The sequence below is a fragment of the Balaenoptera ricei genome, chromosome 3 (genome assembly GCF_028023285.1).
Source record: "Balaenoptera ricei isolate mBalRic1 chromosome 3, mBalRic1.hap2, whole genome shotgun sequence".
Taxonomy (NCBI): domain Eukaryota; kingdom Metazoa; phylum Chordata; class Mammalia; order Artiodactyla; family Balaenopteridae; genus Balaenoptera; species Balaenoptera ricei.
The window spans coordinates 108,306,547-108,322,952 of NC_082641.1; the positions used below are offsets into that span (position 1 = coordinate 108,306,547).

At 36.4% G+C, this 16,406-nt stretch overlaps 1 protein-coding gene across 1 annotated transcript in view; it reads left to right on the forward strand.

Moving 5' to 3' along the window:
* ADAMTS19 (ADAM metallopeptidase with thrombospondin type 1 motif 19) overlaps positions 1-9,349 on the forward strand; it is a 289,571-nt gene extending 280,222 nt beyond the window's left edge. The window contains exons 22-23 of the mRNA XM_059919450.1: positions 6,550-6,727; positions 9,119-9,349. Coding sequence (XP_059775433.1) covers positions 6,550-6,727; positions 9,119-9,270 — 330 coding nt within the window. The 3' untranslated portion in view covers positions 9,271-9,349. The remainder of the gene's footprint in view (positions 1-6,549; positions 6,728-9,118) is intronic.
* The last annotated feature ends 7,057 nt before the right edge of the window (positions 9,350-16,406 follow it).

Consider the following 16,406-nt stretch of genomic DNA (forward strand, 5'->3'; position numbering starts at 1 on the left):
ATTTTAAAAGAGGATAAAACCTTCTTCTTGCTAATTTGCTACCATTTGTATTCATGGTTCTCATTTACTAAACTATTTCTCTAATCATTTTAATAGTCCAAACTGTTTGAATTATTGAGGAAGTTTCCTTTATCATGTTTAGTGTTTGACATGCAGACTCTAAGGTTGACATAATTTAATACAATCTTAGAAATTGTCACTAATGTCCCAGGTCAAGAAAGGGTTTATTCCATTATAAGAGAAATCTATCACGATATGGTCTAAAGATATTATAATACTCATGTACTCAAGTGCAAGGAAGGTCATAATTTTCTCAGGTAGATTGAAATGATGAATGTCACTAAGTCAAAACAGATTTTATTTTCAGAGCCTTTGGGGCTCATTTTTTGGTGGGAAAGAGGGATTACCAACATCAGTTTTTCTTGTGCCTTGCTGCTTAAGTTTGTTCTAAAGATTACTATTTCCCGTTTTACTGTAGTAAACCTGGTACACCAAGATTGCATTTCCTGTTCAGAATTAAAGGCTTCTAGTTCATGGAACTGGTTTGTGAGGTGCTTAGTTTCAAAGGTCCTTCAGGGCAATATTAAAACTGTTTGGGGAACAGACTATTTGTCAGACAGTACAGGTCTCTCTTATTAAAATACTTTAGTCAGGAAATTTTCCTTGTAAAAGAAAGATCAATGGCAAGTTATCTGGTGCACCCTATGTTTTTTTTTACCAGTTGCTGGCAAATTGATGTTGACATTTTAGCATTTGGTCCTTTAGTGGAGGTCTGTAGTGCTGCCATGTTTCAAATATTTTTTAACTTAGTACATATGTGAAGAGCAAGGTTTAAAATGTATTAGAAAAAAGACAGAAGGGAAGAAGGAAGGGAGGGCGGGAGGACTGGAGGAAGGAAGGAAGGAAGAGAGGGAGGGAGGAAGGGGAGAGAAAGCCATTGAATTTGATCCAAGATCTGTAAAGACACAGTGGAAAGAACATTGTATTGGAATCCAAAGATGTGCATTTGTTTCTCCTTCAAGTCTTTGTCACCTTCTCCATGAGTCCTTTCCTGATCATCCCATATGAATTGCTAAACCCCATACCCCAAATTTTCCCAGTCCTCCTTCCCAGCTTTAATTTTTTCCATAGCACTTGTCAATATCTAATATACAATGTATTTTAATTCTTGACCTTTTTGCTCTCCAGTATAACAGTGTAAACTCCTTAAAGGCACATATTTTTGTCTATTTTGTTTACTATCACTTCCCTGTATCCAGAACAGTATTTGGTACATTGTAGAGTTTCGGTAAATATTTGTTGAATGAATGAATGAAATAGTCTCTGTGAGCCTTACTCTTGCCATCTGTAAAATAATTAGGGTTATGAGGAAGATTAACCAAGACATTATGTGTAAAAGCATATTAGATAGTGCCTGGAATATAATAGGTATTTTGTGTGTCCGTTCATTTGTGTTTATCATGTAATATATAGATCTATCAGTAAGTTGTCTACATAGTGTGACAGCGTGTCCCAGATTACCCAGGACAGTCCCCTTTTATGCCCGTAGTCTAGGAATAATTATCGGCAACTTCTTTCACAAGTGCCCTGATTTGGACGATAAATTCTATGATCACTCTATCTAAAGATAAAGCATGCTTGTGAATTGTCCTTAGGGCGAAAGAGTTTATCTCATACCACGTAGCCTGAGTTATAGTAAAACAAAACCAAAAAGGCCTTCTAATTCGTTAGTTTTAGGTTAAGAGTGAGATATGGGGATAAGGGGTTATTTGGCAGGATAGGGGGAAAGAGAAGATTTTTAACTGTTAACATAAAGAGAAATATTAGCAATCTTCTAGTATCAAGTAAGGTGTAAGTGTCCAGTCTTTGAATTTAGTACATGTGGGTTCAAACTCCAGTACCACCACTTCTTAGCTGTAAAACTGTGGGCACTTTGTTTCACTTATTTGAGCCTCTATTTTCTCATCTGTGTAAAAGGAATAATAATAGTACTCATTGGCTTCATATGAGATATTAAAATAAATGTAACCTCTAACACAGTACCTGGCATATAATAAATACTAAGTAAGTGCTAACTACTATTAGTATTGTATGGAGTGAAAGCTTTCAGAAGTAATATTATTGGTTCCCTTTGATCCTAAAGCAACAAACTGGTTCCATAGTACAACTGATTATTTAAAATATTAAACACTTGGCTAAGAATGGGTGAAATTGCCCATCTTCCACAATGTTTCATAATCTAACTCCATCTATTTTAGATCATTGCGTTTTGTTGTAAAGTTTATTGAATAAAGTACCAGCCCCATAGTATTAATAATTTCTGCTGCTTTTAGCTTCTGCACAGGATCCTGAACATGATGGGTGATCAGTAAATATTTGAAAAGCCAATAAATGATTGAATATTCTGAAACATTCAAAAAACTATAATTTTGAGATTTCATTTAATAGACGCCTATCATACCATTGTTGGGTAGCATAGTGAATAATTAGATAATGAAATTAGCATCTTTACTTTTATGCAGTGTCACCACTTAAAAATTGCCTGACTACAGTGACTTTTAATAATAAGTTATTTGGAATTTTTCCTTTTGTAGTAATTTAGACCTGAAAGTGTAGCTATGATCTACTACAATGCGTTGCTTTACAAAAAGGAGAACTAAGTCCCAGGTACATTAGGTTCTAGAGGTAGTATTAGAGCCAAGGTCTCGTCATTTCAAGCCAGAATTATTTTGACTTTTTCTTTTAATGTCTGTCTGTCTTTAATGATAGTGATGTGATTTGAGAAATATCCAATTATTTAGAGGTATCTTAGAGTAAGGAATAGTTTAGAAGATACTTTGGGATTTCAGTTGTTCCATTTCAAATATCTGTTTATTTTTCACACATTTGTAATAAAATTTTTACCACTGTGTATTTTATAAAGAACATAATTATTAGTAAAAGCTTGTTATTTTTATTATTAAAGTATTCTAATGAAAATTAGATTCTAGGGCTATTAGACTAATTTCATAATAAAGCTTATTCCATTAGTTTCAAAGGCAGGAATGATACCATTTTAATTAAATGATTTTTTTTCTCTTAATTTAAAAAAAATTTTTATGGAAGGCACTCTTCAGCCATTATCTGCTAAAATTATGTATTCTGAGTTATCATGTATCTATAGTTACTTTGTAATCCTGAAAAATGACGTTACTTTGGTTAACACATGTCCTTTGGAGTTGATTTAAGATTAGCTGAAAGTATTGGGAATAGTCTGTGATTGATTACTAGGCTTTTTTGACATATGATTGAGAACCTTCTCTATTGCATCAAAATGAGTTCGTCTATTATAAAACTCCCATTGTTCTTTTTGTTTCTCAAATATTGTGATTACTTCCAAGGTCTCCCAAAATTTTAGGAGTAGATACTAGAATATTTTTCCACATACACTTAACCCCTTAAAAGTTTTTAGTTTAACTGTTCTGAATTTTCCTGAAAATAGTCCTAAGAAGCATGGTGTCTATATTTAAATACTTATATCCATTCTATTGAGTGATACTAAGATACATACTTCCAAGGGGGAAAGACCATGTCAAACAGTTACTCCTCTTACAATATTTTTTAAGTTATAATAAAGCTTAAACTGAACTGGAAACATTTAGATCCTATAGAAGTTAACAAGAAAAAAAAAAAATCAGATTTAAAGGCATGTAATATCCCAGTTGTTGTTCTTTAATCTGCTGTTTACATAAAGCTAAGAATTCATCAGATACAAGGAGGGTTATATGCAGAAGTATTTACAGAATAAAATTTAGAAAGATCAGTCATCTATAAAGTAGATGCATGTTAATAGCATGCACATAAAATTGTATTATTCTTAGTAAGCTATTTTCATACCTGATATGTAGGTTTTATTACTGAAAGTGATATGACAGTGAGCCTAATTTCAAGAGATTTACCAAGAGACAAACTAGATACATGAAAAGATACTAATCAAAGATAAAAAGTAATACACACTGGCCTACATTAAATGCAGAACACATGCTATTGACCAGTAGTTTCCAAACTCAGGCTGTGCAGCAGAATCACCTAGATACTTTTTTTTTTTTTTAATGTATATTCCCAGACTCAATCTGTTTCCTGACTTAGAAATTCTAGGCCTTAAAATCTATAGTTAAAAATTTTTTTTCTCCAAGTGATTCTAAGGGGTAGCCTCAGATGGATGGATATATGGTTTTGAAGCATAAATGTTGTATAAATATGCATAAGTAGTTGGGATAATTGTGGACCACTTCGTGGAAGTAGTGGATTTGAGATTGTGATTTGAAAAGAGGCTAGGCACGGTTGTAATTGTGAGAGTAGAAAGTGCATGGGCATGATTAGTGTTTTATAGAGCAAATGATCCCTAAAGCAGAGAGGTGGAAAATTGTTTGAGGAGCTAGATAAATGCCAGCCTGGAGATTTGGGGATACTGGGCTTTATCTCTTAGACAATGCGGAACTCAGTAACTGAAGTTTTTTCCAAGGAGATTTTATATATATATAAAGCAATTTTAAAAGAATACATCTTCTGTGTTAATATTTGGGATTGACTGGAAGGCTGGGAGCTAAAGACAAAGTAAACAGGAGCAGACAGATTTGAGGTGTCAAGGGTTTGTGTAGAATACTTCTTGTGCTAATGAAAATAAGAAGAGCAGGGGACCCAAGATGATAGTAAAGGAAGAACTGAAAATTCTTACAAAGAAAATGCAATCCTAACAATGACTTGGTCAGATACAAAGGGGAACAAACATTACAAACCTTGTGCCTGCATATCTAAAAGGTGACAATCAGAAAGTATTTACCAATTTTCAAATAGAATACACCGAGATCATCTCTATAAAGAGTTCTAAGTTTTTTAGAACTGTTTAGCCAGATATGGCTAAATCTTTACCACATAGAAAATAGTGTAACTAGTAAATAAATTACTATTTTCAGAAACACAAGAACATTCCCTCTCCCACATGTAATTTTGATACCATAAAATAATTGTATTTTCTCATTCAACTCAACATCAGTTTATTTGTGTAACAAATTAAATCTAGTGATATATATATATGGGCCCAAGAGACTTCTTTAATAAACAAACATTGTAAGTTAAATATGTTCTCTGAAATATCTTACAAATGAAGACAAGCTACATTTAGCTGAAATACAAGGAATCCATTAAAAGGGTATCTTATTAGAAAAATACAGATTATCAAATATTATTTGCACAATTTTGGATGTCATGTAATCTGCGAAGTCATAGCAGTTATTTCAATAACACATCAGGTTGATAAGCCATGTTGATATTCTTTTTTTTTTAATAAATTCATTTATTTTATGTATTTATTTTTGGCTGCGTTGGGTCTTTGTTGCTGCGCACAGGCTTTCTCTAGTTGCAGCGAGCGGGGGTTACTGTTCATTGCGGTGCGCAGGCTTCTCATTGTGGTGTCTTCTCGTTGCAGAGCACGGGCTCTAGGCGCACGGGCTTCAGTAGTTGTGGCACACGGGCTCTAGAGCGCAGGCTCAGTAGTTGTGGCGCACGGGCTTAGTTGCTCCACGGCCCACGGTGTGTGGGATCTTCCCGGACCAGGCCTTGAACCCGTGTCCCCTGCATTGGCAGGCAGATTCTTAACCACTGCGCCACCAGGGAAGCCCCCAGCCATGTTGATATTCTTTTTTTTTTTTTTTCATGTTGATATCCTTTTTTTTTTTTTTTTTAATTAATTAATTTATTTTTGGCTGTGTTGGGTCTTTGTTTATGTGCGAGGGCTTTCTCTAGTTGCGGCAAGCGGGGGCCACTCTTCATCGCAGTGCGCGGGCCTCTCACTATCGCGGCCTTTCTTGTTGCGGAGCACAGGCTCCAGACGCGCAGGCTCAGTAATTGTGGCTCACGGGCCTAGTTGCTCCGCGGCATGTGGGATCCTCCCAGACCAGGGCTCGAACCCGTGTCCCCTGCATTAGCAGGCAGATTCTCAACCACTGCGCCACCAGGGAAGCCCTGATATTCTTAATAAACATTTTAAGGCCAGAGCAAATGGAGTGGATGAGTACATTAAAAGGCTATAACGAGGATCTGGCTCCACAGTTGGTCATATCTAACTCTCGAGCATCAATGACTAAATTAAAGAACAGTGAATCAATTATTTGTTGCAAACTGGATACTAAAGCTTTAAAAACTGTCCGCCCAAGTTCATTACTTACTGGTATCACCCACTCTCTTTCCCAAGTCATACTCTTCAACTTTTTTTTTTTTTAATTTTATTGAAGTATAGTTGATTTACAATGTTGGGTTAATTTCTGCTGTAAATTTTTTTAATCGCCTATGTCCTTCATTGTCCAAAGCTCCGCCTTAGGTCAGCTAGATATTCTGAACAGCACTGGTGCCCAAGTTATGAGCAACAACATTTCTGACCCATGTTTTACATTAACCCTGGATGTTGTGGCTCATGTTCAATTTTAGCAAATATAAGGAGAAGGTGGCTCACAGCCTAGAAAAAGGAAACAACAAAAAGAACAGTTAACAAAACCTTGTTATCTCTCCTAGTGCTCAATTACCTGTGGCAAAGGAATGCAGTCCCGTGTTATTCAGTGCATGCATAAGATCACAGGAAGACATGGAAATGAATGTTTTTCTTCAGAAAAACCTGCAGCATACAGGCCATGCCACCTTCAGCCCTGCAATGAGAAGATCAATGTAAATACTATAACATCACCCAGGCTGGGTAAGCAGACCAAAAAGGGGATGATTTTGAGAAACATGGAAATGATCATGGCTTCTTCTATTTTGCATATCACTTTAAAGCTTAGTTATCCATCTATACTAATTAGTTTGGTTCTGACTAAATTGGATCTATTCAACTATAGTTTAGTCCAGATGATCATGTGGGTAAAAAATCCTAAAGACTAAACTATTTTCATTCCTAAGCTGTCTACTCAGGTCCAGGCCCTGGAAATATGAATGCCATACCACCCAAGGTCATCCTATAAAGGGTTGAAGGATGTAACCATATTTTTGGTTCTGACCGGTCCCATGGCAGAACCCTCAGTTAAGGTAATGTCTGTGGAAAGGTGAGGTTGTAGTGTACACCTTGGATCTCTTCATTGTTAATAGCCTTCCTTGTGATCCTGGGTACAAATTATCCTTTGGAGAGACAAAGAGTAAAATAATCACTTTCAAGGAGAACAGTTGCATGTATCTACACCACTGAACAAGAAGTACTATTTTTTTCATCTTTAAGGACATAATGTTAAATAAAAATAAATAGTAGTAACATTGATTTACATAGTTTTTATGTTATAAAATGCTTTCACATATATTCTCAATTCCTGCTATTTAATCTAATACATCATCAAGAAGTAGAGTATGTATTTTAAGTATATATATCCTGCATTTGAATAACAAATATTCATGAATGAATTAGCCTTTATTTTTGTGGCAGTTAGTGGCTTTTAATAGCACTGCTGCCTGGAGTCAGTGGGTTAATATATGTTTAACACCTTGAGTTGTTTTTTTTTAATTGATTTTTATTAGAGTATAGTTGATTTACAATGTTGTGTTAGTTTCTGCTGTACAGAAGAGTGAATCAGTTATATACATACATATATCCACCCTTTTTTAGATTCTTTTCCCAGATCGGTCATTACAGAGTATTGAGCAGAGGTCCCTGTGCTATACAGTAGGTCCTTATTAGTTATCTATTTTACATATAGTAGTGTATATATGTCAATCCCAGTATTCCAGTTTATCCCTCCCCCCTTTTCCTCCTTGGCATACTGAGTGAAGTAAGTCAGACAGAGAAAGACAAATATCATATGATATCACTTATATGTGGAATCTAAAAAAGTGGTACAGATGAACTTATTTACAAAACAGAAATAGAGTCACAGATGTAGAAAACAAACTTATGGTTACCAGGGGGGAAAACCTTCAGTTTCAATTTGTATGTATAATCTCCAGGGGATCAGTTTAATCATACAGAATAATATTGCCAAAATGCAAGGAGCTAAATTGTCATAGATACTTTTCCAGGCATACGATTCAATCAAATGGAAAAGTTTGTGTTCTTCATGGAAATATAAAAATTCTCTTTTTTAAGCCAAATAATTAACATTTCTAAGAAATAATCAGTTCAAGTAGAATTAAAACTAGTTAAGACAAAAAGTTAAGCAATCCTAGAGCAGATGCTCTAAATCCTTGTATTCAAAAACAGCATAATCCCTTTCTCCAACAATTATTTGGAGCCCTTCTTGAAGTATCATGTGTCAGAAAATAATGAATTAAAAGGAGAATTTAATTAAAACTCCATTTTCTCTGTTCATTTTTTCTTGAAGGCACATCCCCAAACACAGAAGCACAGTGGTTGGAAAATCTTAAGGTTTTTAAACATAAATTAATGAATCATACTAGAATAGTGGCAAAAGGAACAGTTGTAGCAGAACTGTCTTTTATTATACATGCCAGAACACGCTATTTCTTCAGAAAAACTGGGACCAAATCTACATGACTGAATTTTTTATACCAAGAGCTCATTTCAAGCACTTTATTGCTGTAAATTTTAGTCCCTTTTGATAATCAGCTTTGATTTTAAGGATGCCTGAAATTGCAATTCTTAAATATCCCAGCTGGACATGTCTGCTGCTATCTAGGAAACGAGGAATGTGAAATAAGTGTGAGCAGATTTTTGTTTCTCTATGTCTTTTCAATGTCATCCATAACAATACTTATTAATTTGTATTCTCGTAATGGTGGACATATTGAACACATTCATTTTTCTTTTTAATCTTCTCAACTAAAAATCCAAAAGAAGCTTAAATGAAAGCCATGAAATGGAAACTTAAAAGCCATTTGCAGTACACTTATTGGATTTGGGAAATCTATCTTTAATAAGTCTATAAAAGCTCATGAGTAAGACCATTATTCATTCACTTTACTCCTTTATTATAGGGTGTGTGTGTGTGTGTGTGTGTTTCTTTATCTTTTATGCTCTGCAAGGTAATATACATGAGTCAACGTGTGTGTACAAAATCCCCCAACTTAAGTGATTGCTCTTTGTTTCTACTCATGACACCTAGTTTATCTCATGACACCTAGTTCCCTGTGTTCTGCTTCACAGCTGCTCTGACTTTCAAGTGCCTGGGAAATCAGTGGCCTGTGTACTGCCGGGTGATACGTGAGAAGAACCTCTGTCAGGACATGCGGTGGTATCAGCGCTGCTGTGAGACGTGCAGGGACTTCTATGCCCAAAAGCTGCAGCAGAAGAGTTGACCTCTAGCAGGCTGGCTCTTTGCAATTACATTATTTATAAACACACACACTAGCATGTTTTTCAGACCAAATATTATCAGATTACATATAATTTAATCAAATTAATTTATTTTTTTGCCTGCCACACATCCAATATGGTGTTTGTTTTGGTTCTACAAACATTTTGATTTATACTATATGGCTTCATAAATAATTTTATATAAATAAGTTGGATCCAGTTTCCGGAATAAAAATAAAAAGGGAAAAACAAAAAACCAAGATCTTTAGGCTTTAAAAAAACAAAAAAACAAAAAAAACACAACATTTTTTTAAGTTAGGGCTGTCTCTAAGATGCTACTCTCTCCCCGACAATACCATTGAGTTATCCAGAATGTATACTAATTTAGCATAATAGTTTAGTTATATATGGAGAGAAATCATTTTTGTTTTTTGGTATCCTGATGCAGACCTAGCCCATTTTCTGTAATCTGCAGTAGATGTGTCAACATAACAAACCTCATAGTGTTGAACAGGTTTTTAGAGAATGTATTATGCATTGCGTTCAGATTTAGAGATATCCATAGGAAAAATTCTACTGTAATTATAGCCTTATTTTAATAATGAAAAAGAAAAGTCAAAATAGAGACTTTGATCATGTTCATGAACATGTACTTGAACACAAGTATTGTAACAATGAAACACTGTAATGATTTACACTGAATCACCATTGCACTGTTGATATAGTGTAGAGAAACCGTTATAGAAATGGTAACATCCTACAAAAGTGTGTATTATTTTAACATGTTGTCATTAGATTTTAGCTTTTTAAAATATTTTGAACAAAGAAAGCGTTGATCCCCTCATTTCCTTGTATCTTTTTAGCAGATCTATAAAAGAATATAGTACTTAGCCTCACAAATCATAATGAGAAAATTTACTAGTTTTCAGTCTTTTCCCTAGAAACAAGGAAAAACAAAAAGCTTATAATACTGTGGTAGTTTCATTGTGTTTTTTCTTTCTAAAAATTAAAAAAGTTTTACAATTCTGTGAAACGTTTAAAAACCAGCTTAAAGGTTTTCTTGTGAGAAAATATTGTACATGATTCACATGATTTCTTAGATTTTTCAATAAAATATGTGAAACTTCCTGCTGGGAGGCAATTCTTCATGAGTCTCTCACATTTCCACATGTCTTGGCACTGTCTGCTTTTGTTCTGGAGTGTCTTCTAAAGGATGTTTGTGTAATGAACAGCCTTGGAAGGTAAAGATAGCGTCTTTTTTGGAGCAAAGGGCAGACATTCTTATTTCTCATTATGAAAGTTTCAGATTCCTTAAAATTGGGGTCCCTCTCCTGTAATACAGTTCACTGCATGTGCAGGTACCGCCTGGCTCTCTTCGTGTCACCCTGTGGGAATTGGGGCTCAGGGAACCAGTGCAGGAAAATGCTGATTCTCTGGCTACTGCTGTTGCCGTAAGTAATAAAGTCCTTTGTCTCTATCCCAGGAGTTTTATGTCTTCTGCCCTGAAAGTGTGGCAGGCCAACTTGCTAGATTGCAAGTAGAGTAAAGCCTCAAAGTCTTCACAGTTCTCGACACCTTCCCTCATTAGTATTTTCACCTTCATGTTCATACGGGGCACAGTTTGTTTCTAGACTGTCCCTTACTTTGGATATCCTTTAATTTAATTGCTGAAATATAAAATCAACCAGTATCAACACATCTTAGGTAAGATAGTAGGGGAATGAGAAAGGGAAAAATTACATGGGAAGAGGAGACATTCTTAATCCATCCCTTGATTCCTGAATCCATGAATTGGTGTAGAAATACCACCATTTATTTGTCGATGAATTAGGCCCTATACAACATCTTAGAGGACCTCCAAAATGTTTTCACCCAGCTGATGCCAGAATTGATTATTTGGGGGAAAAAAGATGTTGCATCATTCTGTCAGGCCATCTGTTCAGGGTGATGGGGAGCATGGTAATACCGGCGATTCACATGAGCATGAGTCCACTGCCACATTTTTTTAAACTGAAATATGAATTCTCTGAACAGAAACAATATCGTATGGAATACCCTATCAGTGAACGAAGCATTTGGTAAGTTCATGGATGCTATTTTGGCAGAAACTTTGCAGGCTGGGGAGGCAAATCCATAATCAGGATACGTGGCTATTTCTGTGAGAACAATCCATTGCCTGTTTGGTGATTAAAGTGATCTAATGTAATCTTACTGTAATCAAGGTGTTATGGCTGGCTTGACAAGGACTTGGGAGGAGTGTGGTTTGAAAATTGGTGACAAAGAAGTTCTGAGGAAAAGATATGTGAATAACTTATATTACATTTGACTGCTCACCAAAGAGCACCCTCAGGAGAGAGGATTCAATCGTCAGTTGGATAAGATGATGGGTTCTGTGTATGTTGGCCAATCTCTTTCATCAGCCACCCTTGTCCTTGCCCAGTGAGCCCAGGAACAGAGACAGTGGTGGCAGGACTGGAGATTATGTATGGGTTCAGCAATGTGAACTACCACTCACCAAGTCCAGTCTAGCTACAGTCACTGCTGAGGGCTCAACCTAACAATAGCAGAGAGAATATTATTTCCCAATACTGGCACCATTCTATGGAAGGACCAGCCCACCGCCTTGATTGCAGTAAGATTACATTAGATCACTTTTATCACCAAACAGGCAGTGGTTTGTTCTCACAGAAATAGCCACTTACCCTGAGTATGGATTTGCCTCCCCGGCCTGCAACATTTCTGCCAAAATAGCACCCATGAACTTACCAAATGCTTTGTTCACCGATAGGGTATTCCATACGATATTGTTTCTGTTCAGAGAATTCATAATACAGTTTAAAAAAATGTGGCAGTGGGCTCATGCTCATGTGAATCGCCAGTATTACCATGCTCCCCATCACCCTGAACAGATGGCCTGACAGAATGATGCAACATCTTTTTTCCCCCAAATAATCAATTCTGGCATCAGCTGGGTGAAAACATTTTGGAGGTCCTCTAAGATGTTGTATAGAGTCTAATTCATCGACCAATAAATGGTGGTATTTCTACACCAATTCATGGATTCAGGAATCAAGGGATGGATTAAGAATGTTTCCTCTTCCTATGTAATTTTTCACTCTCCCATCTGATTAAATTTGTGATAATACAGTGTAATTCTCCAAAATCCATCTGTCTTCTGTCTGTACAAGACTATAGGCCAAAAAAAAAAAGAGGATTTAACTTTCCTTCATCCTTCAAATCCTTCATGGTAGAAATAATTCTCAAATCTCTCCATGAATGAAGTATTGATTTAATTTCCAATTTTGGTATGTAGAGGCAGTTCTAGGATCTTCTGTTGTCATTACTACTGTAAAAGCCCTCATTCTACAGATCGTGGAACCAACAAGGGGAGCAGGAGTTCTGCCAGTTTCTGAGTATTTTTACTCCAAATAAGCCTTTCAGCATTAGGAAAATAACTATGGGGTAGGTTCAGGGACTCTTTTGTCCACTATGAGACAGATTTAAGCAAAAACTTGATTAAAATATTTGACTTCCATAAGCTCTTCCTCTGACTGTGGGACTCCAGTGGCAATTTGGGTCATCAGGAGCTAGTATCAGTTCAGAGCCAGTAATCCAGTAGTCATCAAAAAGTCTGAGTATTTCCCTCTTCCCGTTACACAGTTCCCATCAGGGAAGACTAGAGGGTAGATTTACAGTATGAATTTCGGACGGTGTAGCAGAATCCTTCCTCTAAAAGATCCAGCCTCCCCTTTATTCAGAGAGTTCTGGGTTTGTGAACCCGCTCTCATATGGAAATGGATCAAGGGAAAGTAATTCCCTGATGTGGTGATTCAAATCAGGCTTCTTTTCACTAACTCTAGAGGTTAAATGCTTATACAAATCAAGTAAGGCTTTAGTAGAATGCTCATCTGTTTCAGTACTCTGGACTCCGTGATCAGTTAGGCAATACCAAAAATCTTTGCAGGTCAAACCATTGCCTTTACCCATTTGACTTTGCTGCCCCTTATGGTAACCATTCCCATCTGGTCCCTGGGATTTAAATACCCTTGTAGAATTCCATCATCCTCATTAAATTCAAGAAGCTCAGTTTTATGGCAGCATTTCCCAATGTCATTTCTGATTTTCAGGGAATAGCTACTATGAAGTTCTTTAAAGATTCCAATACTGCCTTCACCAATGTATTTTTCAAGTCCTGATGAAGGGAATACCCTTTGGACCCTCTTCGGGGACGTGTTTAGTACATTAGTGAGCACATCTATCATATTTTTTTAAACTGTCTTTTTAAACACGTGTATACTTTCCTCTTTATTACATTATAGCAAGGAAGTGTTGACATCTCAGTTTCATTCAGTGCAGACCACCACTGGGTCCAGTTTTCAGTCATATTGTTAGAGTTACTCCCAGACGTGTGAACTAACACTTTGAATCAAGAATCTCTGCTTAGTGATCCCATATCAAAAACATTTAGGTTAATAGAATATTGTATTCCTTTTGCCCTAATATAACACCATTAAGAAACATCCTCATACATATATCTTGGGTTTCAGTTAATGTGAATTGGTGAAATCCTGCAATTCCTTTGGCATGTATGGTAACACCTTAAAGTCATACTTTTTACCTGGTTCTGGATCTTCCAGGACTTGAATCTGGATGTGGATTTAGAAGACATCACAGATGGTAGGACATCAGTAGTACAGTTTAAAAGGTTTTATTTCAAGGCAGTCATAAAAGCTTTCTGGTTCCCAACTTAGACCTTGAGCTGTGAATGTAAAACCCCAGGCTTATCATTCTCTTTCTGTAAGTTCTCCAGCTGATTTAGAAGCAATGAATCAACCCCATGGTCCTTATTCTCTTTGTTTCTATGGAAAATTTATATTGCAGCAGGTACTTCGTAACCCAGGGCCTTGCTTTCTCTAGGCACTTCACTCCAGGTAACTATAGGTGAGAGTTTTTATAACCATTCTGCTCCTGTATGTCATGGATGACCAGGGTCCCACTTACTACTGGTCATTAATGCCTTTAAGTCTAGTCATATCGGAGAACTAATTCCAGATTCCATTTTTAAAATTCTGTTCCTTGGAAGCACTTCTGGCACCAGTAGTTCACAGGTCCAATCAGCAAAGCAGTGTTAGGGGATAATAGGTTTGAACTCAAACAACAGCAGGAGGAACCCTGGAAGCGAAGGTCCGTAAGAGGAGTTGGAGGATCAGACCAGTCACCAATCTGAGCAGCCGGGCACAGCCAGGTAAGTTTAACTATAAAGGGGTAATTTGTGAAGATGTCTATGAGATACTGTTGCCTCTGTGTAGCTTCCTCCTTTACAGGACCACAGCCAAACACTGGGTAGTGGATCTAAGTTTCCTGGCGGTCAGCAGGACCAACAGTTGGAAATAAGAAATGGGCACAGAGCTCAGGAGAGCAAGGCAATCTAGAACCTGCCAAGTGCCTATGCCTCTGTCACGATATCTGATTGCAAAAAGAATTGCAGATTAATGGATGCTGCTTCCATCGTGCCTTCCAAATTTCATGCCAGTTTCTCTTTCAGCTTCTTCTAACCCAGACTCACACAAGGAAGGGTGTTCTGGGAAATGGAGTCTGCTTTTTAACTGGAGATAATAAAACTTTAAATTTTTTTCTCCAGTTTGCTTTATATCGGAGATGGCTGAAATGAAAACCCATTTCTTATGCACTCTTAAAATAATAGCGAAACTTTTTTAAGCACTTAATATATGCTAAGCATTCTTTTAACCACTATACCTATTAAACCTCACAGCACCCTCGTAAGGAACCATTAAAATCTTTGCATTGTAGCTGAGGAAACTGAGGACCAGAGGGATTCAGCAACTTGCTCAAGAGCACAGTTTAGTTGGATGTATCACTCTGACCTCAAATTCTGTGCACTTAGTTAACGTGATTGCCTCCCTCATTCGTCAGTTTTGATAATGTTATGTAATAGATGCCCAATGATTTATAACCTAATCACAGGCTTTCTTTGTAATCAAAACTATCCAAAACTGTCCAAATTTTCAAAGTCAGATAATTTGATGAACCCCAACTGCTCATGTGGACATCATCCAGGCTTTTCAGATGGAAATACTTTCAGATATTTCAGTTGGTTATTTGCATAAGAAAAAGAAAGAAAGGAAAGAAGGAAGGAAGGAAGGAAGGAAGGAAGGAAGGAAAGGAGAGAGGGAGGGAGGGAGAGAGGATGAGAAGAAAAGAAAATATGGTTAATATGTAGACAGTTTTGCCTAGTGAACTGTATTTAATTCTGTTTTTATAATTCTCATGGTTCAAAAGATAATAATTCTGGGTCCAAATCCAAGGGATAATGATGCTTTTATTAAAATCTGCTATAAAGAGAAAGAACAAATGATTACATGCATGGTAAGAGTTGAGAAGCCCCAGATATCCAGATTTCCACCAGATTGTTCCTGTAATATAACTCTTTATTTATATTTATTTATACTCTTTTTCACTCTAGAATGAAGGTGTTAGTGACAGCAAAGAAATAGAACTCCTAAGACAGTATTTGTCCAATCACTGTCAGGTAAATTTTTTGTAGAGTTAAAAGGACAACAATGAAATGGGTGTTATGTGATCAAATAAATTTGGCAATTGCTAGAGTTAATGAAGCAGAACTTCTGAGTCTTCCATGTGCGTTTGTGCGTTATAAACTACCAGAAGAGAATACAGAGTATGTCATAAATATTTTTGGCGTTGGAATTCTTTTTTCACTGGGCATGGTTGATTGAAAAACAGAGCACTAAGCCATTTTTTTAATCAAATTTAATTGGATTTTCAATTTCCAATTTCCAGAGGGCTCTGGAAGAGACAACAGCCACCATTATTTATTGAGCGAAGGGCTTTATGAGGTTCTTAGGACAGGACTCATGTGAGGAAGGAAGCATCCAATAGGGCTGCTCTTTTGTAATGTATCCAGTATAGAGGCTCATAAAAGGAAAGGGAAAAATATATTATCAAACAAAAGATAGTAAGAGTATAAACAAATCACTCTGAAATTTCAAAAGAGGGAAAAATCATTTCCCCTACTAGAGAAAATATGTAAAGTTTTTGTGAAAGGCTAGGTATCAGCAATGGCCCATGAAGTATGATTAGGAGGTGGTCAAAATCCAGG